This window comes from Erpetoichthys calabaricus, chromosome 4, assembly GCF_900747795.2.
Source record: "Erpetoichthys calabaricus chromosome 4, fErpCal1.3, whole genome shotgun sequence".
NCBI lineage: Eukaryota > Metazoa > Chordata > Cladistia > Polypteriformes > Polypteridae > Erpetoichthys > Erpetoichthys calabaricus.
The window spans coordinates 161,212,409-161,238,186 of NC_041397.2; the positions used below are offsets into that span (position 1 = coordinate 161,212,409).

At 39.6% G+C, this 25,778-nt stretch overlaps 1 protein-coding gene across 1 annotated transcript in view; it reads right to left on the reverse strand.

The window, feature by feature from the left end:
- Window positions 1–4,342: 4,342 nt before the first annotated feature.
- The window catches only part of ebpl (EBP like), a 46,501-nt gene continuing 25,065 nt past the window's right edge, over window positions 4,343–25,778 (reverse strand). Inside the window, exons 3-5 of the mRNA XM_028790480.2 lie at window positions 17,906–18,044; window positions 13,898–14,665; window positions 4,343–4,464 (exon numbers count right to left, since the gene is read on the reverse strand). Of these exons, the coding sequence (XP_028646313.1) occupies window positions 14,425–14,665; window positions 17,906–18,044 (380 nt within the window). The 3' untranslated portion in view covers window positions 4,343–4,464; window positions 13,898–14,424. The remainder of the gene's footprint in view (window positions 4,465–13,897; window positions 14,666–17,905; window positions 18,045–25,778) is intronic.

The window sequence follows — 25,778 nt, forward strand, 5'->3', positions numbered from 1 at the left end:
TTTGACAGTAAACTATTTCAACCATATATATATATATATATATATATATATATATATATATATACTGTATATATACACACACACACACCAAACTTAGATTTCTAATTTCTATATTGTTCCCAAAACACAGAACTTGGGAAATAACACATCACTTAATTAGCCCAGGAGTCCAATTAAAAACAGAAGTTGGTTGGAACAAAGACCTGCAACCACAGAACCGAGGTTAGGAAACACTGATGTAGAAATTACAACTCTTTTTATACATGGTCTCCCCATTTCAGGACATCATAATGTTTTGGATATAGCAATGGTAAGTATATTAAAGCAGTAATATTTAGTAGTTTGTGTCTCAATCCAAGTGGTGCGTCATGTGGTGGGTGCAGCAATGCGGTATCAACACATGCTCCCAACCACCACTTGCATATCCCTTCCATACAATGACTGCTGGTAGTCTGATTCATAGACATCACCCGGTTGCTGAGGATCTTCTCTGGTGATGCTCTACCAAGCCTCTAATGTAGCCATCTTCAGTTCCTGTTTGTTTTGCGGGTTTGTCTCCTTACATTTTCTCTTCAGCATATGGAAGCCATGCTCAAATTGGTTTAAATCAGGTGACTGCCTTGGCCATTCACTAATTTTCCATTTTTAAGCTTTGGAGGAAAAAATCCTGTGTTGCCTTAGCAGTATGTTTAGGATCATTATCTTGCTGTAAGATGAAGTGCCATCCAATGAGTTTGGTTGCATTTACAAGAACTTGAGCAGATCAGAGGTTTCCATACAACTCAGAATTAATTGCACAACTGCTGTCAGCAGTTACATCATCAGTGAAGATAAGTGTGCCAGTATCTGTACAGGTCATACATGCTTGCACCATAGCACCCCTGCCCCCATGTTTAATAGATGAGGTGGTATACTTTGGATCTTAGGCAGTTCCTTTTCATCTCAACACTTTGCCTCTGCCATCACTCTGACAGAAGTTAATCTTTGTTTCACCTGTCCGCAAGAACTTTTTCCAGAATTCTGCAGGCTCTTTTAAGTACTTTTTTGCAAACTGTAATCTGGCTGTCCTGTTTTTGTGGCCAAGTAATTAATGGTTTGCATCTTGCAATGTGGCCTCTGTATTTCTATTCATGAAATCTTCTGCTGATAGTAGTATCTGACACACACACACACGCACACTCACACATATCTACCTCCTGAAGACTGTTTTTGATCTATCAGACAGGTGTTTGGGGTTTTCTCTTTAACATAGCGAGGGATCTTATGTCATCAGCAGCAGAGGTCTAACTTGGCCTATCAGTCCCTTTGCGATTTCTGAGCTCACCAGTGCCTTATTTCTTATTAATGATATTCCAGGCAGTGGATTTATGTAGTTCTAAGGTTTTACCAATGACTCAGATGGTTTTATTCTTGTTTTTCAGCCTCATAATGTCTTCTTTGACTTTCAATGGCAACCACAAACTCCCAAAGTAATCAGTCGGTAGAAGCAAGCCTAGGTATCTTATGCCTACACTAATGAAGCAATGGAACACACCTGAATAAATCACAAACACCTGTGATGCCAATTGTCCCAAACATTATGGTGTCCTGAAATGGGGGTACCATGTATAAGAAGTGTTCTAATTTCTACCTGGAGTGACTGAAATGCATGCAAATATCCTCAAAGTCTATAATGTGCACTAATCACATCTGAATTGTTTTGTAATTTTAAAATGTGGAGCAAAGGGGTAAATCAAGGAAATATGTATATTTGTCCCAAACACAATAATGATGACAAGTCCACTATGACTCTCTAGCCTTTTTACTTTCTATATGTAATACTTTACATTTATTCACATTAAACCTCATTTAGTACAAGTCTGCCCATGCTTGTCTGCTATCCAAGTCTCTCAGCTGATTCTAACATTATCTTCCCTTCCACCTAATGTGGCATCATCTACAAACTTAATCAGCTTACTCATTATATTCTTGTCCAGACTGTTTGTGTATATTAAAAAGAGCAGCAGATCCAGCAGTGATGCCTGAGGGACACCACTTTTATCATCATCTAATTCTGAAAAGGTTTCCCTCATCAAAAAGAAAATTCGAAGGTGAAATTAATTTCTTACTGCTTAATTTTTTTTGATGAACTTGCCCTGCATAATATAAAAAATTGCTCCACATGTCCTCTGCTGTCGCCACAATTAAAAGCCTATACGTTTATCTTACTGAGCTACTCTAGATCTGCTCAAAGTTTGCCCAACTAAAATAAAATTGAACTCTTTTTGTTTTAGAATATGCACTCTGCCAAAAGACAGTAGCCTTTTAATGTTGTTAAAAAGATGTGAAACCATACTCTATATCAGGGGTCTGCAACCTTCACTATCAAAAGAGCCATTTTGCCCCCTCTTCCTCCAAAGAAAAATAGTCTGGAGCCGCAAAACATAACACAGCTTATAAACTTTTAAAAGTTTTAATCTTTTTTTAGATTTTACATGTTACAACCACGGAATACAACAAACAGAAGTGCAGTGTGCATGTGTAGGCCTACTTTGAAATAAATTTAACTGAACTCTGCAGGCCTATTTGAGTCCTTCCTATACCTGTATAAAATTAAAATAAAAACTAGCCCACTTTAATATAAATAAAACATTTAGCTGTAGCTTAGCAGCTTTAAAAAAGTAAACATAAAATTCCATTTCAGTGTGCTCTCATCCTCTTCAGGTTTCCCTCTCAGCCAGCAATCAACTGAAGCACCTGAACATACAAAAAAACCTACATCTGCTCCGGGTCTGAAATAAATGTGTTTTTTTTTTTTTTTTTTTTTAAATATTAGCCTATTAAATGCTATTGTTCTCACCTGTTTAATGTGACTTCTGTTTCTGAAGTTCGCTGCAGATCATCTCTAGCACTTTGAGCTACTTTTTGTATGAAAATGTGCTATATAAATAAATGTTGTTGTTGTTCTATGTCGGGGCTATACAATGTGACTTTGACCTTCACACAGGACTGCAGGCTCATGTGTGAGGTGGGAGAGATAGTTGGACTTTATGAAGTTCATGCTTGAGAAAACTTGCTCACATAAGTATGTTGAGCCAAAGATGGACAGGACTCCAAATGCATATTTTTTCATGTTCATATATGTTTCGGGAATGGCACTCCATGTATTGAAAACAAGTTTGTCGGGTTTGGGGAGGTTTTCAATATCAGTCCATTTGTGCTCTTTAGCGAGAGTAGCCTTCTGATGGGCGACTTCTTCAAGATCCGCTGTCAGGCATTTGAACTTGGACACCCATAAATCTTTATCCGCTATGCGGCCAGTTCAATTTCTAGATCGGGCTTACTTACTCCTGTGAATGCGGATGTGTTCAGCAGGGATGGGTCGATGTCCAGGGAAGGAGAGAGTGTTTTTTTTCTTTCTGAACTCACTGAATCTTTCTCTAAATGCAGCTTGCATTGCAATAATTGTACGGTGGAAATAATCACAATTTATGTGAATGTTCACTGCTTTGAACTCTCTCAGGGAGGGGAAGTGAGACAGTGTACCTTTCTGTACATCTCTGGCAAACACTGTCATCATGCGCTCAAACACCAAAACATCCTACGCCAAAACATTTAAAGTCAGAGAATAGATGCTCTGTTATTTTTATGAACGATTCTTTCATGTATTCTCCGTCTGTGAACGGCTTACCCCTCCTTACGATCTCTTGAGCTGCCACAAAACTAGCAGCTGTAGTTGATTGTGGAGAAGTGATCCACTTTTTGAAAGTATGTTTGCTCTGTTCAGCTTTCCGTTGCAGTTCCGAAATTGCTCTCTTTCGCTCATCTTCATTTGGGTATTTTTCAGTGAATGCTGAGTGCTTGTTTCGAAAATGTCTTTCAACGTTACATTTTTTGTTGTTCGATAATTTATCGCCACATATTAAGCACACCGGTAAGCCAGCGTCGTTGGCGGTGAAGGCAAATGCTTCTGTCCATGCAGAATTAAACTCTCTGTTCTCTTCTGGGATTTTTCATTTTTGGGATTTATTCATGGTTAGTGCAGGGGGTCGCACACTCCAGAAGCCACCTGCAGGTAAAGGCGAGGGCTATAGACGTAGATGTGACGCATATTTTAGTTGACAAATTATAAATAAAAAATAAAAATAAAAATTAGATGTTAAAGTGTATAACAGTAGTAGTAGTAAATAAACATTATATATATTACATATATTATATACAAATTAAATTAAGAAATTGCCGTTATTCATTTTCATGTTTTTTTTTTTTTTTGTCAAGGCCAAAAGGAGCCATTACAAGGAGGCTGAAGAGCCGCATGCGGCTCCAGAGCCGCGGGTTGCCGACCCCTGCTCTATATTATACACCTAATTTGAGTCCTCAATCTCAAATGCTATCTAGTCGAATCTATACGTCCTCACTAAGGTGTGGTTCATCATCTAACTTGAAATGCTTTTACATGTAAATTATGTTTTACATGAATGATGACTCCCCCACTGTTTTGTCTAACAAGGTGCAAAACAATGGTTACCGCAAAATCCTGCCGGACTACGCCAATTGTTTTGTCTTGGTAGAGTTATTGTATTATTAATATGTAGCCTTAGAATGCCTAATCTCACAGATTTACCACTGTTTATAAGGTATTATTGTATATAACTTATCCCCACCTTCCCTTCTATATCTATAACCTCAGGCAATTAGATGTAGTAAAAAGACAAGCAGAAGTTACAGTTTAAACAACGTATTAGTATTATTGATAATATTCATAAATAATAACAAAATGCAAAGTACATTTGAATATTGGCAACCATACAACCTGATTAAATGGTGATATGTAGTTCAGGCGGCACACAGTCTTCTAGTTACTTAAATGTTTCTAGTTAAGGCATCATTGGTGCTCAGCTTTCAGCCACATGTCTGTTCAAAATGGCTGCTGAGCTGTGCTCTTCATCACAGGATAGCAAGAGAGATGCTTCTTTCAGATGTTGGTTAATAAGAGAGAGATACTGAGGTTAAACACATACATTTATAGATGTTCTGTCCAACCCCGAGAGCCAATAGGACATCATGGTACTTAAAGGCCTCTGAGACAAGCCAATTCCAAACAGCCATACCTCAGACCAATGGGGAAAATAGAACATCTTAACACCTGCCCCCAAACCATATGTTAAAGTACACCTTAGCCCATTTGCGGGGGTAGAAATGACTTTAGCAAAGAAACACTTGCCAAACTGGTTTAAAACACATATCCCCCCAAATCCTGTCGTAAAATTCAAACAGACCCAATCCTAAGGGTGGGGGGGTAAACACTAAATTACATTGCTTTGCCCAAATTAGAAATAAAAGACATACAAAATATTTATCAAGTTATATGTAAAATCTCACACCACAACACTCCACCCCGATGAATGTTTTGTACAATGTCTTTATAAACAGTCTTAATTGTTTAAATAGTCTGTTGCATATCTTGTGCATTGATTTGCAGTATTTGCTGCCCCAGTGTTAAAAGTTGTCCATGACCATTTGTCCATTACATATCTTCTTTATTTCAAAGACAATCTGAAGAACTTGGATGCGCTTCTGATGACTTGTATCTGCTCCGGCTTGCTTCAACTGTTCCTTTAGCTTTCTGCAGTCTTCATATGTCATCAGATCTGGTGGTTCAAAAATGAGACAAGTCCACACCTTCCACTAAATTAGCCCACTGCAATTTAGTCTGTTGTGTGAATTCCTAAAAGTGACCTTTGTTCTTTACTGGTTTTGTGTCTAACTGCTAATTAGACCCCTGTCCCAAACTATTCATTTAAGCATATGCAGCTGTACAATTAACATCAAAATTTCAAAGGTAACATGCCACAGGTGCCAGTACAACCAGTTCTGCCCAAGTGAGAGCACATGTGCCACTGCATAAACTGTTCACAAACCAACCTCTGTGGCCCCTCTTCACACATTTGGGGTTGATTTAGTTGCCTCTTGTGCTTTCCTATCCATGGTGCAACTCTTGACTGCCATCAGCCTTTACTAGTATAGGCTGGCATCACCACCATGAGACATCACAGCTATGCATCTCATCATTCCCCCTGTAGGTAACCCCTAGAGTTGTTTGCTCACCATATGCATACTCGTTGTGCTAAACACCTCAGTTCAGAATTGGCCCACTGGTCCTCTGCTTGCACCACAGCTGACAACCTCAGCAGGGCTTCCGTATTTTCCCAATTAGACTATACCTAAACATCGGAACCCATATGTCTTGCAAATGTACCGGCTGCACCTGCTCTTTTGAAAAGTTTAACAATTTTCTTAGTATACCTTTTCTTAATAATAGTATTAATTATATTAATTATCCCACTTAATTAATTAATACCCAGAATGTATACTGTATGAACCCAAAATTAATCCCCTTATTTTGGCATTCCTAACTGGTTTGTTCAGTTTCCACCCCTTGGAATATAAATTTGCTGCAGTAATGAACAAACCTTTCCTTTTAAACTATAGCTATTCTGACTAGTCCTATTATTATGTGACTTGTGGACTTGTTACTCACTTTAACCCCAGTAAGTGTCTTTTTCTTGCTGTCTGTTCGGTTCTTCTTCATGTCTTTGTCTTTAATCTTTGCTTATTGTCTTTTCCTGTTTCTTTTTTTTCATTCCGCTATGTAGGCAGGTCTGCAAAATGGAAGGTGACAAAGCAGTTTCTGTCCATCTCAACTTTTTGGTTGTTAAACCTGGTGCCAACACTCAAACTTTGCTTCCAGGCATTCATTGGAACAGCTTGGCCACACTGCTACTCTGCTCCAATGTGCTAGTGGTAACCTAATCTCCTGCATGGATTTTACTCTGCTAATTGCCTTCACTATTTGTTACATGCACCAACCCAAAGTCCGTAAAACCTTACAATAGAAGTAGCACTATTACAAAAGACCAGAAAATGGAAAGAGAAATAACTATTTTCTCTTCCCTGTCTTCCTGCGCTACCCTTCTATTTTTTTCATTGCCTGTGTGTCTTTTTTTATTTTTATTTTATGGTAACTGCTACTTGAAAGTGTGGGCTATAACCTCTCCAAAATCCCAGTGCCAGATCCAGCATCTCTCCTAAAACTGACCTGTGTTCTTTACTAAAGACCAGCTCACTTTTCTCCATTTTATTACAGGGAGATTCATAGGCTGTCTTTTTAAACAACTGGTCAGTCAGGTTTTGAATTACTGAGCCTAGTTGTGTGTGCTTTTTAATTACTGCTGGCCCCAGCACAGCTGTTAGGACTTTCACCTCCCTGTGCATTCCTGACTTGCTGCCTGAGCTTGTAAACCTTCCTGCTGCACCATCCCCCATCCTTTGTTCTTTGGCTTGTCCTGTTTCATTCAAACCAAATCCTAAACCAAATCCGACTGTTACAACAATAATAAACTCATCCCTTGACACTGGCTCTGTGCCGCTCACTTTTAAAATTGCTTCTGTAACCCCAATGTTAAAAAAGTCTGGTCTTGATGCTGACAATCTTAACAATTTCCGGCCTATTTCCCACTTACCTTTCCTGTCAAAAGTTCTTGAGCGTGTTGTAGCTTCCCAACTCACCAGTTACCTAACCTCTAATAATTTGATGGAACCCTTTCAGTCTGGTTTCAGGGTGTGGCACAGCTGTGAAACTGCTCTGCTACGGGTAACCAATGATTTGCTTATGGCAGCAGACTCTGGACAAACCAGCATATTAATTCTGTTAGACCTCAGTGCAGCATTTGACACTGTCAGACATGACATCCTACTGTCCAGAATGGAGAACATGCTGGGTATCTCTGGCACTGCCCTCCAGTGGTTCAAGTCCTATCTGACTGATAGGCAAGAGTCTGTTAGTCTTGGCAAGATCAGATCCAGCTCAGCGCCAGTCACACAAGGAGTCCCTCAAGGCTCTGTCCTCGGTCCTCTGCTTTTCTGTATTTACATGCTTCCCCTTGGCCATATTATCCGTAGCTATGGACTGGGTTATCATTTTTATGCAGATGATACTCAACTCTATTTCAATGTTAAAAGTGGAACTTCATCAGAGCTTTCTCAGCTCACAACCTGCCTTAGTGAAATTAAAACCTGGATGGAGCAGAACTCTTTAAAGTTAAATTGCAATAAATCTGAACTCCTGCAAATTGGGACTAAAATGCAACTTAATAAAATGAGCTCCCTTCCCAGTCTATCTTGGCGGTGATCTCATCAGACCTGCATCTACTGTAAAAAATCTTGGTGTCATTTTTGATTCCTCCCTCTCTTATTCCACCCACATAAATCACATTAAGAAACTTCTTACTTTCACCTCCGTAACATATCCTGTGTTCGCTCCTTCCTCTCCTTTTCTAACGCTGAGAAACTTGTCCATGCTTTTATCACATCCCGCATCGATTATTGTAATTCCCTACTGGCAGGTGCCCCTTCTAATCTTATATCACAGCTCCAGCTTATTCAAAACTCAGCTGCAAGAGTCCTTACACGAACCAGCAGCAGCGAGCACATCACACCCATCCTGCTCCGTCTCCACTGGCTCCCTGTGTCTTACAGAATCGAATAAAAAAAAATCCTACTAATAATTTACAAAGCCTTAAATAACCTCGCACCAAACTACATCAGTGACCTTCTCCATCACTATTTGCCTGCCCGCCCACTAAGGTCCTCTGATTCTGGCAATCTTGTTGTGCCCCTCACTAATCTACACTCCATGGGTGACAGGGCCTTCAGCTGTATAGCGCCCAGACTCTGGAATGACCTACCGAAATTAATCAGGTCAGCGGACGCCATGAATTCTTTTAAAAAACAACTCAAAACTCATCTGTTCAGGAAGGCTTTTAGCTCTATTTGACTTTATTACCCTTCTCTCAGTTTACTTCTCTGTCAAGATGCTAATGTAACCTGTATGTGTGTGTGTCTGTGCTAGGCCATCAATTATGTTGTCTGTTTCTTTTTTTTTTTTTCTTTTCTTTTCAGAATTCACTGTCTTAATCTTCTTTATTTGTTTATCTGGTGTGTACAATGCTATATACTGTATACGCTGCCGTTCTCTATTACTGTATATTCTGTAAGTGCCTTGAGCATGGGAAAGGCGCTATATAAATAAAATGTATTATTATTATTATTAAACTGGTGCACTTTTTTTCCAACTCAGTCATTCTTGCACTAGTACATTCAGACCTTTCACACACAAACACTTGAATTCCCTTAATTTCCATTATTCTTTGTTTTAATTCCACACTTTCTTTACTCAGTATCCTTATGCCATTATCCAGTTCTTGCCCTCTAGTCAACAATTGCCATTCACACTCACCAGCTTCTCTGCCTTCTATCTGATTTCTTTGTCCTAAATCAAATTTCAATACAGCACTGGCTACCTTTCCTAACAGTGGTGAAATATCTATCAGTGTAGCATGTTCTTTAAACACTGGACAGAACTCAGAATTATCTGGAGATTGTGGTGCAGTGCAGAATAATAATGGAAGAAAACATCCTTTCTGTTTTCCCTTCCTTTCATCTCTCTCCTTTTCCTCACATTCACATTCCCACTCTTTATCTGACTCATCTGTCTCATGTAAGTCACCCACCCATGTTTTAGGGTTCCAGTCAGATCCCGTTACTATTGCCCTAACTTTCACCATGGGTGGTTTTCCCTCCTTGTTTCCCCTGCTTTCTGTGCTTTCCACTTCAGCAGTGGGTGTTCTACATGCTGGCACTTCACAATTTTCACACCAACTGTTACGTCTTTCAAAACTTTCACACAACATTCCATTTTCACTTTCATTCACTTTGCTATTTTCTTCCTTATACTGATCTTCCTTATTACCAATAATGCAAGATAGTAAACCTCTTATAACAGCAGCTGTCTTCTTTATACCTGATTTCTGTTTTCCTGCTTTTAATCCTTCCAGCCCCCTTCCATTTTGTGGCATGCTAAGCTCAGCTTCTGCTTTCTCTACCTGCACTACAGGTTTCCTAGCTTTAGCCTGCTTGTTTCTGCCACTCCACTGGAAGATGGCTGACTTTAATTTAAATTTAGGCATTTCTGAGTCTACAGTTTTACTCAAATACAATTTGCCACCTTTGTTATGGGTTGGCCTACTTTTGCCCCTGTAAGCAAACATACACATACATACACAAAGATCCTAAACGAATAAGTGCCGTATGAATGATGCATGCATGTCCCATCACTCCCTGGCACTTTAACCACTTAAATGCTGTATGAATGACGCATGCATGTCTCATCACTCCCTGGCACTTTAACCACTTAAATGCTGTATGAATGACGCATGCATGTCTCATCACTCCCTGGCACTTTAACCACTTAAATGCCATATGAATAACGCTTTCATGTCCCATCACTCCCTAGCACTTTAATTAGGGACTCATTACCACCAGCACTAACAAACATGCGGGTTTCCTCGGGACACACATGAAGTCTCTACACTTTGTTGGTTATATTCCATTCAGCAACCAAACAATGTTTTAATTCCACCGCATTTGTACACTGGATGCCCTAAAATTCACATACATAAACACACACATATACATCAACAGTATTTGCAAACAGGGTGCAAAACATGGTTACCCCAAAATCCTGCCCGACTATGCCAATTGTTTTGTCTTGGTAGTGTAATATATATTGCTCTATGTTCCCCTATTGTATTATTAATATGTAGCCTTAGAATGCCTAATCTCACAGACTTACCACTGTTTATAAGGTATTATTGTATATAACTTATCCCCACCTTCCCTTCTATATCTATAACCTCAGGCAATTAGATGTAGTAAAAAGACAAGCAGAAGTTACAATTTAAACAACGTATTAGTATTATTGATAATATTCACAAATAATAACAAAATGCAAAGTACATTTGAATATTGGCAACCATACAACCTGAATAAATGGAGATATGTTGTTCAGGCGGCACACAGTCTTCTAGTTACTTAAATGTTTCTAGTTAAGGCATCATTGGTGCTCAGCTTTCAGCCACATGTCTGTTCAAAATGGCTGCTGAGCTGTGCTCTTCATCACAGGATAGCAAGAGAGATGCTTCTTTCAGATGTTGGTTAGTAAGAGAGAGATACTGAGGTTAAACACATACATTTATAGATGTTCTGTCCAACCCCGAGAGCCAATAGGACATCATGGTACTTAAAGGTACTCTGAGACAAGCCAATTCCAAACAGCCATACCTCAGAACAATGGGGAAAATAGGACATCTTAACACCTGCCCCCAAACCATATGTTAAAGTACACCTTAGCCCATTTGCGGGGGTAGAAATGACTTTAGCAAAGAAACACTTGCCAAACTGGTTTAAAACACACATCCCCCAAATCCTGTCGTAAACTTCAAACAGACCCATTCCAAACGTGGGAAGGGGGGGAAGGGGGGAAGGGGGCGGTAAACACTAAATTACATTGCTTTGCCCAAATCTATACTAATAAAAGGCAAAGCCCTCACTGACTCACTCACTGACTGACTGACTGACTCATCACTAATTGTCCAACTTTCCGTGTAGGTGGAAGGCTGAAATTTGGCAGGCTCATTCCTTACAGCTTACTTACAAAAGTTAGGCAGGTTTCATTTAGAAATTCTACGCGTAATGGTCATAACTGGAACCTCTTTTTTGTCCATATACTGTAATGGAAGAGGCAGAGTCACGTATCGTGTCATCACGCCTCCTATGTAATCACGTGAACTGAAAACAAGGAAGAGATTTACAGCATGACTCAAACGGGGGAACGAAGGTAAATGACGTTAATTGTTGAGTGTCTTTTAATACTGTGTAAGCATACATATTAACACGTGCAATTAAACGTGTGCATTTACGGGGTGATTTCTCAGGCTTAAAAGCTCGCCTTTTATCAAACGCTGGAACGAAGGTAAATGACGTTAATTGTTGAGTGTCTTTTAATGCTGTGTAAGCATACATATTAACACATGTGCAATTAAACGTGTGCATTTACGGGGTGATTTCTCAGGCTTAAAAGCTCGCCTTTTATTAAAGAGGTAAATGCAAACTGTTTTCATTCTGAAGGGCGCAAACCACGTTAGATTTCAGCCATTAAGCGCGCAAAAATGTTGGTACACCAGATAAATAAGCGCAAAATATTATTATCAGTTGTATTGTATGCTTACAATACACATAGAAATGTGTTAATCGTTAACTAATAGTATGGGATGGTGTTTTTCGACTCGCACCTTGATTTAAACGATTCCATGTCTTGGTGGGTTTGCATGGCTTATTGTCAATATCTTTACACCTGTTTTTAAGACTTATTGACTGAAACGGGCTTTCACGAAAAAACTTAGGGCTTTGCTATAGGATACACCCTCCACAAGTTAAGGAAATAAAAATAAAGGTATATATTTCTGTTTTATTTAAACCTTTTAAATTCGTATGCATAGCCCCATTTGGCTGTTTTAGTTTTTTTTTTTTCTTTCTTCAGTAATATTTAATCTCCTTAAAGAAAAACAACATATGCATTTTACTTTTTTTGTATCTCTTTAGTAATATTTTAGTGTAAAAGGATAACCAGTATTTAAACCTTTTATGTTACTTTATAAAGTTATTTTACACAATGTTGAAAAATTAATAAGAAAGCTACATATTTTGGCAGCTGCTGCTTTAATTTTCAATGAAATGAAAAAAGCTCTCCAAGAGAAAACCTCAATGAAGAAGAAACAGTTTGCAATATCTAAAAAGGAGAAACCCTCATTTATAAAGGTTTGCTGCAGATGACTTGACTGAAAATAAATTAATAGTTCCTATGTGTATAATACATATTTATCTATTTGACTTATGCCTTTATTCCACCAACTTGCAACATCTGCGGTACAATTTGTTACATTACTTTTGTTTTTTGCAGCACAGGCAGGTGAAGTGACTTCCTCAGGGTCACACAGTGGTGTCAGTACCAGGATTTGAACTGACAAGCTCCGGGTTTGCTGAAATATTACTGAAGAAAGAAAAAAAATGAAAATGGGCAAATGGGGCTATGCATACAAATGTCCATCCATCCATTATCCAACCTGCTATATCCTAAATAAAGGAGCCAATCCCTGCCAACACAGGGCACAAGGCAGGAAACAAACCCCGGGCAAGGTGCCAGCCCACCGCAGGGCGCACACACCCACACACACCACAGACAATTTAGAATCACCAATGCACCTAACCTGCATGTCTTTGGACTGTGGGAGGAAACCGGAGAACCCGGAGGAAACCCAGACAGACACGGGGAGAACATACAAACTCCACGCAGGGAAGCGAACGCGGGTCTCCTAACTGGCACCTTTCACTGCGCCACCATACCCGCCTGCATAAAAACTTAAAAGGTTTAAATAAAACAGAAATATATACCTTTATTTTTACTTCCTTAACTTGTGGAGGGTGTATCCTGTAGCAAAGCCCTAACTTTTTTCATGAAAGCCCCTTTCAGTCAATAAGCCTTAAAAACAGGTGTAAAGCTAAACTTCCAGCACCGCTATTCAATTACACTTGCCTAATGCCTCTCCTAAGGGGAGATACTGTGGGATCTGGGCATCAGTCAAAGTACCAATCACAGGCCCGATTAGAAAGCGGGAAGCTGTAATTTGTCGTCTCCCTCCCATGTAACAATCACAGCCCGTGTTACAACGCACTACGTATGTATGTATATATGTATATATGTGTATGTGTGTATATGTATGTATGTGTATATATATGTTGATATGTATGTGTGTATATATATATATATATATATATATATATATATATATATATGGATGTGTATATGTATATATATATGTATATATATGTATATGTATATATATGTTTACATAACCTCTTTAACACACTACTTCTCCGCTGCGAAGCGCGGGTATTTTGCTAGTTAGAAATAAAAGACATACAAAACATTTATCAAATTATATGTAAAATCTCACATCACAACACCCACCTTTTCGGTTTTGCCTGGTTTTCATAAATAATGTGTACCTGTATATGATACTCTTGGTAACCTCTATTATCTGTTATTCCTATTACATGCACAGTTATCTACAATTCCAATTGTTATTTTATTCTTAATACTCCTGGCGTTAATGCAAGCAATGTTTAATGTATAACCTATTCTGCTATGGTACTAACTTTGGTCACATATATCTAAGCCCCACTAGGTGGCAGCCAAAGGGTCAGGGGTCTAGAGACATCAGGGCAACTAGATGATTTCTAGTTTGGTTTCCACGTTGTTTAACAAACCCCTGAACTTATATGTGAAACTGGGAGGAGGTTCAGGTCTGAAGTCAGTAGAGGAGCTTGGGATGAAGGCTTAACTTAAGCTTAGTCTTCTCCTTTTGTACATCCCTCCATTGTGCTTTACATTTGTCCTGAATTGTACACTTTTTTGCTTTTTAAAGCATCTTGTGATGTGGGCTTGGTGAAGAGTTCTGTGTAATTTTAAAATGTGACGTAGAAGTTTTATGAATATTTTTTTCCAGGTCTTTTTTGTAGGTAATATGCATCCTGAAACCAAAACCAGGACTGTAAAAGCAACAATACAGGAATAACTATCCAGAGGCCATTGAAGAACACTAAGTAGATCCAAAAGTATAACCAGTTACTAGTGTCCAAACTGGGGCTTCCCATCAACCATTCCGGACAGAAGGTCATCCAGCCTCCATACAGCTCACAGACACACAGGGCAATCTGAAGGAAGTGCCTGAAAAAAAAGTGCAGAATATACTTGATATAAATTGTACATGAGCATTCTTGTAAATCATATAGGTACTAAAATTACTGCTAATAGTGTTAAGTTGAGGAGCATAAATTGTACACTACGCACCCAGAAACACTACATAGAAAAATGGTCAATGATCAAAGAAATTTATAATGAGTCTAACATTTTGAAGTGTAATATATTAGCATATTCTGAAGGTGGTGTAATATTCAAGCAGATTCATTCTTCAGGAAATGCAAATCAATTCATCAATCCAATTAAACAGAAGAAACTGTCACTATATGTCACTGTTGTATGGTGTGCAACAATGACTGTGATCTGGATTCACTCTTTGAGCACATATTGGACCCTGGGTGAAAACTGTCAGTTCATCATATTTATTGATTCCCCAGCCTTCACTCCAACAGAAAAGTATTAAAACCAGAGATGATATTCTTGTGGTCAGGCCTTGTGGTCTCTTGTCCCATAAGTGCATGAAATCCAACATGCGATGGGTTTTCAGATTAATTTCAGTGTTACGCTGGACAAACTTAAATGGGATATAAACTGGGATAATACAAAAAGGGTGCTTCCCACAGAAGGTCTCCTCCACTGGAAAAGGACCCAAGAAAAGATGGTAGGATTATATCTCTTGGCAAATATTAGGTTCATTTTTAAAAGATTTATGATATGTGAACAAATAAGGAACATTACAATCTTTTGCAGGGGCTGTCTCTGCCACAAACACAAAGTTCCTTTCAAAGAAAGCACTCCAAAGTAAATTTAAACTGATGAAACCAGTGTTTAAAAGGTTCCTGTTCTGCAGAGTTCCCCATTTACCAAGAGATTATCTAGGAGAAAAGTGGTACACTAGAAATCAGAAAGGAAAACCATATTAGGAATAACTGAGCAAACAGACATTCCAGTCCATGGGATGCAGCACAGACATGCGGCAGTATGTCCTGTAAGTGAAGTGGGTGCTATAATGAAATTTATGTAAGGTGGTCCGGGTGGGGGTGGAGAGAGAGAGGCAGACACGCAGACAAACAGGTACAGAGATGTCTAAGACGAAGCAGAGTACAGGGAATCACTTTGATTTGCATATTTTTGTAGCCTCTGGCAGTCTTTAGGGTGTTTCCTTATTTTCAAGAAATCACGCATCTTTAAAAAATGGAAAGACTGCAGTTTCTTTTTTGTAATGTCATGCATAGTCATATAAATGTATAATACAGTGATTTGTTTTAATTTCATATTTATTAATATGTACAGCCTATCTATTGAATACTTTCTGTGGCAGAGAAACTAAGGCATTTCAAAACTGGATTAAATTAATCCACACAGTGTATTGTTTAAAATTTTTGTTTTAATTTCATTATATTTATTAACTAAGTGTCCCCCACGGCTGCGCCCACGTAGCAGTGAAACAGAACAAACTTTAAAAATCAATAGACATTGGCACTGTATCTGATTGTGTTCAGGTCTGACAGGAGAGCGTCCCCCACGTGGGAAGAAAAGCACATGGCTGAGATATCTCTGGCAATAAGGAGTTACACTCTATAAAGTGCATTGTAGCTCTAATCTCTCTCTCAAAAACGTTAAATGTTACTTCTTAACAATCTGTAGATGATAATGTCTATTGCTAGCTAAGCGGAGGCAAGGTACACTCCAAGTGGTGAGAGGTAGGCCAACTTGAACGGAGGCTGAAGCGTGCAGGGGGGAACCCCCTAGTGTGTGTATGTGTGTATATATATATATTATATATATATATATATATATGCCTTTTATGTGCCTTCTGTCTTATCCATTTTTCCTTTGTTTCTGTTCTCATGCAAAAACAATGTGTACAAACAATGTGTACACAAACCAATGAAAACTATAATTTTGAATATAACTAGAGCATGTCAATGGGCATTAATCTTTTATATTAAAAATTATTTAGGAAATAAATTGCTTTAATTTGAAATATATTATCTGGGGAAATAAACAAAAATGATCCTTTAGGTAACGACCATGTAGAGCAGTTGGTAGGGACTCCTGGGCGCATTTATTTCTTTATCAAATGCACCATGAAAACAGGTCAGGTTGGGGAGCATGCATGTTGCTGCACCCACCACACGACGAAACAGCTTGGGGATCCTGGTTGGTAACCCCCCAGGCAGACCTGCGGTCAAGTCCCCAAGGTTGGTCCAGCCACTTGGGTCCTCAACAATGAGGATCCTGCGAGCTGGATCAACCTGGGAGAATCGCTCCACATGCAGGTAATGTGCCTCATTCACTAGTCTGTGAGCTCATTCGACACAAAGTCAATCCAGCCATACCCAAGGATTCTCAGAAGAGACACGGTACCGAAGGAGTCCAGTCTTCGTCTCAGGTCACTGGATAGCGTCCATGTCTTACAACCGTATAGCAAGACAGGAAGCACCAGAACTCTAAAGACTTGGACTTTTGTCCTTTGGCATAGATATCGGGAGCGCCACACCCCCCTTTCCAGTGACCTCATGACCCCCCATGCTCTCCCAATTTGTTTACTGACTTCATAGGAAGAGTCACCAGAGACATGAATGTCACTGCCACGGTAAGTAAACCTCTCCACAAGGTCGACACTCTCTCCACAAACAGACACACTGCTGATGGCTGTGTCTAAGAGGTCATTAAAGGCCTAGATCTTGGTTTTTATCCAGGACACTCGTAAGCCCAGATACTCAGACTCCTCACTCGAGCGCCCTGATCAGAGCCTCCATTGACTCCGTGAAAATCACAGCATCGTCAGACAAAGATCAGTGAGTCTTTCTTCACCAACAGATGCATGCAGGGCCGGATTTATATGAAAAGAGGCCCTAGGCTATTCCACTTATGAGGCCCTTTCACCTTCCATTTTTAAGTTTGTAAATTACATGAGAGATAATAAAATTTTGCTAACAATTTGAATGTAGGCCCCTCTTGATCTTGAGGCCCTAGGCTGAAGCCTAGTTAGCCTATAGAAAAATCCGGCCCTGGATGCATGTCATGAAAACATGACAGAATCATATATACAGTGGACAGTTGTTGAAGACACCATATAGTAGCACTCAGATATTGCACATTCTGACCAACAAATGTGCTTTGTTGTCAATTAAAAAAATTTGTTCTCCCAGTAATATTATTTTCCAACAGTGTTGGAAGTTTTCTGGAATAAGATGTCATGTGTTTGTATTTAGCTTTCATTAAATCATTAAAAGTAAATAACAGAAGGAAAACTTTTACCTGTAGAATGTATCCTTGATGATAGAATAAATTAGTATGACAGCTAGGAGGCCAACGAATATCACTGTAAGAAGTTCAATGGATACTATTGTTGGGTCTGAATAGAGCCATCTTTTGTCTGCCTTTCCATACTCTTTCCCTGTGAAAATATAAAATAAATATTCTGTTAGGCTAATGATGTCAAATAAAGAACAGCAATAATGACACTCAACGTTTAAAAAGCCAACACAATGCGACTGAAGCGATCAGACTTTGTCAGATAATTTCAATTTTCAGACAGTTATTGCTTTTTTGGGGGGTTCAGAAGAATTCAGTAACCTCACAATATGAACAGGAAGATTCTGCTTCTGATTGATAACTATGCTGCTCACAGCATGTTTCTACATTTAGATAACGTTCAAGTTGAGTTCCACCCACCCAATTGCAAAGCAGTGCTTCAGCCATTGGATTTGGGCATCATTCGCAACATGAAAATGTTTTATCTCAAAGGAAATGCTGAGAAAAATTCTCATCAGGTATAAGTTTTAGACAGGAGATGAAAATTAATGTGAAAGAAGCTATTGAAATGACGCAAGTTAAAGAAAGCACTATAGCAGGGGTTCTCAAAGTCAGTTCTGGGGGCCCACTATGGCTTCAGGTTTTTGCTTCAACCAGACTCATAATCAGTGACAACTGATAACACTGATCTCAATTAATTATCTGGTATTTTTTTCTCTTCTCTTTATTCTACATTAAGAAAGCACAGCAGCATGATTTTTACATTTAAAAGACATTTAGAAATAGTTCTGCTTTTGCTATAGATTTAAATGTTTAACTCACTTTTGTTGCTTTCATTATATTTTACCCTTTCTTTTTGCAGTTTGCTCCCTTCATTGTATCTTATTAATGACAATTGAAATTGAGTACAGCAGACATGCTGGCAAACGACATTAAACCATGAAAGGCTGCACCTACTTTAGCATTAGACCCACTAATTAGAAAACAATGATCTTTTCTGCTGTGTGCACTATCTGTTATATAACATTATGGTCAGAGGCACTGCAGTTCCCAAACCAGACAGTGATGCATCTGGACAGAATGCTCTCAACGTTGCCCCTGTAGACTGTGGTGAGAATGGGGTGAGGCAGGATTGCCGCCTTCTGTAGCCAATGGAAGTAGAGATGCTACAGCACCACCTTGCCAAAGGAGTTAATTGACCAAGTAGGGTCAACTGCCTATTGTATACCAAGGAATTTAGTGGTCTTGACCAATTCCACCACAAAGACTTCAATGCACAGTGGGATGTGGACAGCATAGATCTTCCTGAAGTCAACAGTCATATCTTTTGCCTTGTCCAATTTTAAGAGACAAATTGTTCCACTTGCACCAGTCTGTCAATTGCCATGTCTCCATTCTGTAAGCTGACTCATTCCCACCATTGCCGATGAGACCCAGCACTGTTGTATCATCCACAAACTTACTGATATTAGAGTTGTATGAAATCATACAATTGTGAGTCAGCAGAGTGAGCAGAATTGGGATGGAAGCACAGCCATAGGGGCACCAGCGCTCAGCGTGATAAAACTGGAGATGTTTGACACGGACTGTCTGGTGTCTCTCTATCAGGAGGTCCAGAATCCAGTTGCATAGGAAGTGTTGCAGCTTAGGGGACTAACTTCCCTATGAGTTTCTAAGGTATGATGATGTTGAAAGCTGAATTGAGGTCAATGAAAAACACTCTAGCACAAGTGTCTCTATTGTCCAGATGGGACAGGGGCAGATGAAGAGTAGATGACATGGCATTTTCAGCAGAATTGTTTGGGTGAAAAGCAAACTGGAGAGGGTCACTGGATTTTGGGAAGTTTTCAAGTGGCTCATGAATTGCCTCTCAAAACACTTCATGAGGACATGTATGACTGCTATAAACAGACAGTCACTGAAGCAAGAGACAGGATTCTCCTGGTGGTTTTAAATCACTTGGAGGTGCTTGCCTGCCATAGGAAAATATTGTCACCCATAGTTCCTGATTTTCATATGTTTTGATAGTCCTTGAGACATTCACATCATTTATGCACTCATTAATGTAGCCAGTGACTGATGAAGCGGACTACTCTCAGTTGAACTGATGGCCATAGATGACAGCTGCTTTAAAAATGGCTGAGTCCCTGTGATTAAAACAGTCCTACAGGGCTGAAATCTGGCCAAACCCTGATCTGTCTGAAAGTTGTTTTGGGCAGTTTGTATAGTGTTCTGTATGCAGGCAGTACTTCAACTAAAACATGATCAGAAAAAAACAAGATGTTGGCGGGGTATGGCTTTGTAAGCATCACAAGATTTTGTAGACATGAGGTCTAGATTAATCTCTCCCCTGATTGGAAAGTTCACGTATTTATAAAAGTTAGGGAGAACAATCCTCAGGTTTACTTGATTAAAATCTTCAGCCACAGTAAGAAAATCACCAGGATTTGTGTTTTGTAGCAATCTAACAATTGTAAAGTACAAAAGTACACTCAGCGCTTCTTTAGAATTGAATTCCAGAGTGATGTAAACAGCCAGCATAAAGATAACAGTAAAGTCACATGGCAAATGAAAAGGACAGCACTAGTGAGCAGTGGCTTGACTCTACTGCACAGTTTAAGCACAAATTTGTTGTTCACATAAACTGCCTTGATGCACCTTACCCATCGGTAAAGCAACTTTGTTTGCTCAGAAAGTGGTCAGTCCATCCAAGTGAATGGCTGTGTTAGGGATGTTACTATGGAGCCACATTTCAGTGAAGGTAAAAATGGAACAGTCTTTCATTTCTCATTGGGTTATCCACTGAATTCAAAGGTCATCCAGCTTGTTGTCCAGTGAGCGAACAGTTGAAAGCAGGAGAGAACTGAGAGAGCTGGCCTGGTCATTTTTTTTTATCTTTTCTGATGTGTACACTAGCTCATTTACCTCTCTTCCGTTTCGGTTCACATTGTTTATGGTGGCAGATCTTTCTCTGGATAGCTTACGTGTGTGAAGCTTTGTTCTCGCTGCCTGGTTTTTGCAGAATAAGTCTGCTCAACTGCTTCCTCAATGCTGGGGTAATGTATGCCGAGTTCTGATCACTGCCTTTGCATGTTATATGCTCAAAATGTTGACTACTGAAATGAGGTGCCACTTTATCTGATGCTCCACTATTATTGGCACCCCTTGTAAAAATTTGTAAGAATGGTTAGAGAAAAAAAAATCACTTTTTGCTGAAGTACCGTCATCCTGCACTGAAAAAATGAGAAACATCTGACTTTTAATTGAAACAAGTTTATTCAAAGAAAAACAAAGCCCTCATCAGGAAGTAAATATTTTTAACAAAAAACATGTGCCACAATTGTTGGCACCCCTGCATTCAACATTTTGAACACCCTCCTTCTGTCAATATAACAGCACTGAATCTTGTAACCTTTTATAAATTTGGGAGAATACATAGCATGGAATCTGAGACCATTCTTCTTTACATAAAAGGGGACAGCAGCCACAATTCAGACAGCTAGAGTCGGGAGGTAGAGGATGAAGCTTGAGGGAGGAGTGGAGGCTGAAGAGACAAGGAAAGAAAGGAACTATGTGGTAATCTGAAACTGTAAATAAAGTCTGTGAAGTGCTGGGATTTGTGCCCCTGTGTGTCTGGTTAGGTTTCACAATATATATGTAAAAAAATTACAGCAGCCCTCGGACAGAACCCTGTGGAACACCACTCTTCATGTCAGCCATTTTGAAAGGGATCCTGGCACCATAACTCTCTACTTCCTGTGTCTGAGCCAATTTTGTTTCCATCTTCAAAACACCTTGAACTCCCACTTCTTTTAGTTGGATGCTCAACTTTTCATGTGGTATCTTATCAAATGTTTTCTGAAAGTTAAGATAAATAATATTATATGCTCCACTTTGAAAATATCCTTTTTTTACTTCCTCATAGAATTCCATCATGTTAGTAAAACGTGAACCCCGGATGACTGTACAGTAAACATTGGTTCTTGGCATGCGTCGCTCAATCTTTCCCTTAATAATTCCTTCCATTAATTTACCCGTGATGCATGTTAACTTACTTTCCTATAGTTGCTTGGATCTGACTGGAAAACCTTTTTATACAGCGGGATATATATATTATATATATATATATATATATATATACTGTATATTTGCCGCATTCCAGTCCTTCTGAATTTCCCCAGTGTGCAGTGATTTCCTAAAAATATGCATCAAGGGCTTATATATGTACTCGTTAACTTCCTTAAGTACTTGAGGATAAACATTATCTTGTCCAGGTGGTTTGTTTTAATTCAGCCTATTTAATCTAAGTAGTAAGTCTCCCTCTATAATTTCCAAATCACTCTGTACTTCCTTAGTAGTCCCTTCTACCACTGGGAGGATATCTACTTCCTGATATGTGAAGACCTCAGAAAAATGCAAGTTGAGAGCATCTGCTATGTCACCGTCTTTCTTTATTAATTGCCCTTTACTATTCCTAATGCACTTCGCCTCCTCCTTGACTGTTTTTACTACTAAAATACTGCAGGAATCGCATTGGGTTATCGTTCATCGTATCTGCTATATTTCTGCTTTTTAGCCTCCCTAATAACTTTAACAGTTGCCCTCATGTTCTTATATGTCCTACGATTCACATTTAATGTATTTATTATAGTTCAAAGAGATATTTTTGAAAAATAAAAACTTGTCTGAAGTTAACATTTTGTTTTTGGTTTAAAATGCTTTTTATTTACCTTAATGGAATAATAGTTAGCATTTTATTTAAATATTATATGTGTAAAGGCCTACAGCACCCTAAGCTGCAAGTGGGAGCTGTATTACTTTAAAACAATTAACAACTGGCCATGTTATGTACTAAAAAATGTACAGGTATTTTTGACACAAATAAATACATCTGAATGAAATGATCGGGGGTTGCATCATAAATCTTTCCCAAATATGTTTATTACTTAAACCAAATTTAAGAAAGAAACCAAAGGCCCCTGTTTATGTGAGACTCTGACCATCCTTTGCAGTACAGTATAGTCAATAATGTCAAGGTGTTAGCTGGCTATCTATAGCAAGACTTCAGAATTATTGTCCATCACCCTTCTCAATGAACTATACACAGCTAGAAAAATTGTTAAGGAAGAATGGGCAAATATTGTTTATTATAATCATCCCAAGCCACCTGCAGGAGCAGATCACAGGACTACTAAGGAGGTACTGATGGATTTGGAAATTGTGAGAGAGAAGTACTTATCAGATTAAATAGGCTGAAACAAAACAAATCACCAGGAACAGATAAGATTTACCCTAGAGTTCTTAAGGAAGCTTGCGAGTACATATATAAACCCTTGACACATATTTTTACCAAGTCAATGCGCACTGGAGAGATTCTGAAGGACTGGAAAATGGCAAATATCATCCCATTATATTATATTAAATTATTATATATAAGCTGAGGAGACTTCGTGCCAGCAAAGCAGTGGGTCCAGATGGAGTATCGCCACGACTGTTGAAGGCCTGTGCATTGGAGCTGGGGAGTCCTCTACAGCGCATCTTCAACCTGAGCCTGGAACAGGGGAGAGTCCCGAGGCTTTGGAAAACATCTTGCATCACCTCAGTCCCAAAGGTATCACATCCTAGTGAGCTGAATGACTTCAGGCCTGTCACCCTGACATCAAATGTAATGAAGAGCATGGAGCGGCTGCTGCTTCACCACCTGAGGCCACAGGTCCGCCACACCCTAAACCTTCTGCAGTTCGCATTACAGGAGAAGGTGGGAGCGGAGGATGCCATCATCAACAATCCCTCTCCCACTTGGACAGAGGCAGTGGTGCAGTAAGAATTATGTTTCTGGACTTCTCTAGCGCCTTCAACACCATCCAACCTCTGCTCCGTAGGGACAAGCTGACAGAGATAGGAGTAGATTCATACCTGATGGCATGGATCGTGAACTATCTTACACACAGACCTCAGTATGTGCGTATCGGGAACTGCAGGTCTGACATTGTGGTCAGCAACACAGGAGCGCCGCAGGGGACTGTGCTTTCTCCGGTCCTGTTCAGCCTATATACATCGGACTTCCAATACAACTCGGAGTCCTGCCACGTGCAAAAGTTCACTGACGACACTGCTATCGTGGGCTGCATCAGGAGTGGGCAGGAGGAGGAGTATACAGTAGGTACTAATCAAGGACTTTGTTAAATGGTGCGACTCAAACCACCTACAACTTAACACCAGCAAAACCAAGGACCTGGTGGTGGATTTTAGGATGCCCAGGCCCCTCATGGACCCCGTGATTATCAAAGGTGACTGTGTGCAGAGGGTACAGACCTATAAATACCTGGTAGTGCAGCTGGATGATACACAGAGCATCAGTATTGGCAGTCCAGTCCAGTTTAAGAAAGGACAGAGCTGACTATACTTCCTTAGAAGACTGCCGTCCTTCAACATCTACAATAAGATGCTGCAGATGTTCTATCAGACGGTTGTGGTGAGCGCCCTCTTCTTTATGCTGCCTCCCCAGCACACCACCACGTAGAAGAGGGACACCTCACGCCTGGACAAACTAGTGAGGAAGGCAGGCTCTATTGTAGGCATGGAACTGGACAGTTTGACATCTGTGGCAGAGCGACGGGCGCTGAGCAGGCTCCTGCCGATCATGGAGAATCCACTGCATCCACAGAACAGTATTATCTCCAGACAGAGGAGCAGCTTCAGTGACAGACTGCTGTCAATGTCCTGCTCCACTTACAGACTGAGGAGATCGTTCCTCCCCCACACTGTGCGACTGTTCAGTTCCACCCAGGGGGGTAAACGTTAACATTATACAATGTTATTGACTGTTATACCTGTCTCACACTCTCCGCCTTAAAGTTTTTAACTTGCACTGTGTTTTTATCACTCTTTAATTAATATTGTTTTTATCAGTATGCTGCTGCTGGAGTATGTGAATTTCCCCTTGGGAATTAATGAAGTATCTATCATTATATTAAAAGTGTGACAGGGCAGATCCAAGTAACTATAGGCCAGTAAGTTTAACATGCATCACAGGAAAATTAATGGAAGGAATTATTAAGGATAAGATTGAGTAACACCTTTCAAGGACTGGAGTTAGTAGGAACAATCAGCATTGGTTCAGAAGAAGGAGGTCGTGTTTTACTGTCATGCTGGTATTCTAAGCGGAGGCAACAAAATGATATGATCAAAGTGGTGTATATGATATTATTTATCTTGACTTTCAGAAAGCATTTGATAAGGTGCCACATGTGAGGTTGGGCATCAAACTAAAAGAAGTGGGAGTACAGGGTGTTGTTTGTAGATGGGTGCAAAATTGCCTCAGAAATAGGAAGCAGAGGGTGATGGTGTGAGGAACCTCATCAGAATTGGCTGAGGTTAAGACTGGTGTTCCACAGGGGTCAGTGGTAGGGCCGCTGCTATTTTTAATTAAAAGAGCTGAGCCTATACAGTTTAAACAAAACAAGATTAAGAGGTGACATGATTGAAGTGTTTATAAATTATGAAGGGAATTAGTACAGTGGACCAAGACTGCTATTTTAAAACGAGCTCATTAAGAACACTTGTTAAGGTTAAATTTCGCACAAACATTAAGAAGTTTTTCTTTACACAAAGAACAATAGACACTTGAAATAAGCTACCAAGTAGTGTGGGAGACAGTAAAACTTTAGGGACTTTCAAAACTCGAACTGATTTTTTTTTTTGGAAAACTAGGGGGCTTTGCTCGCTAACCCCCCGGCCTGTGCTACGCACCAACCACTTTGTGTCTCTGCCGCTCGCGTATGTGGATTTCACTTTCACCAAACAACAAATCTTTAAATTCTCACGGATATGCCTCTTCATTGGGAAGAAAAACTACTTTTACCTTATGGCAACA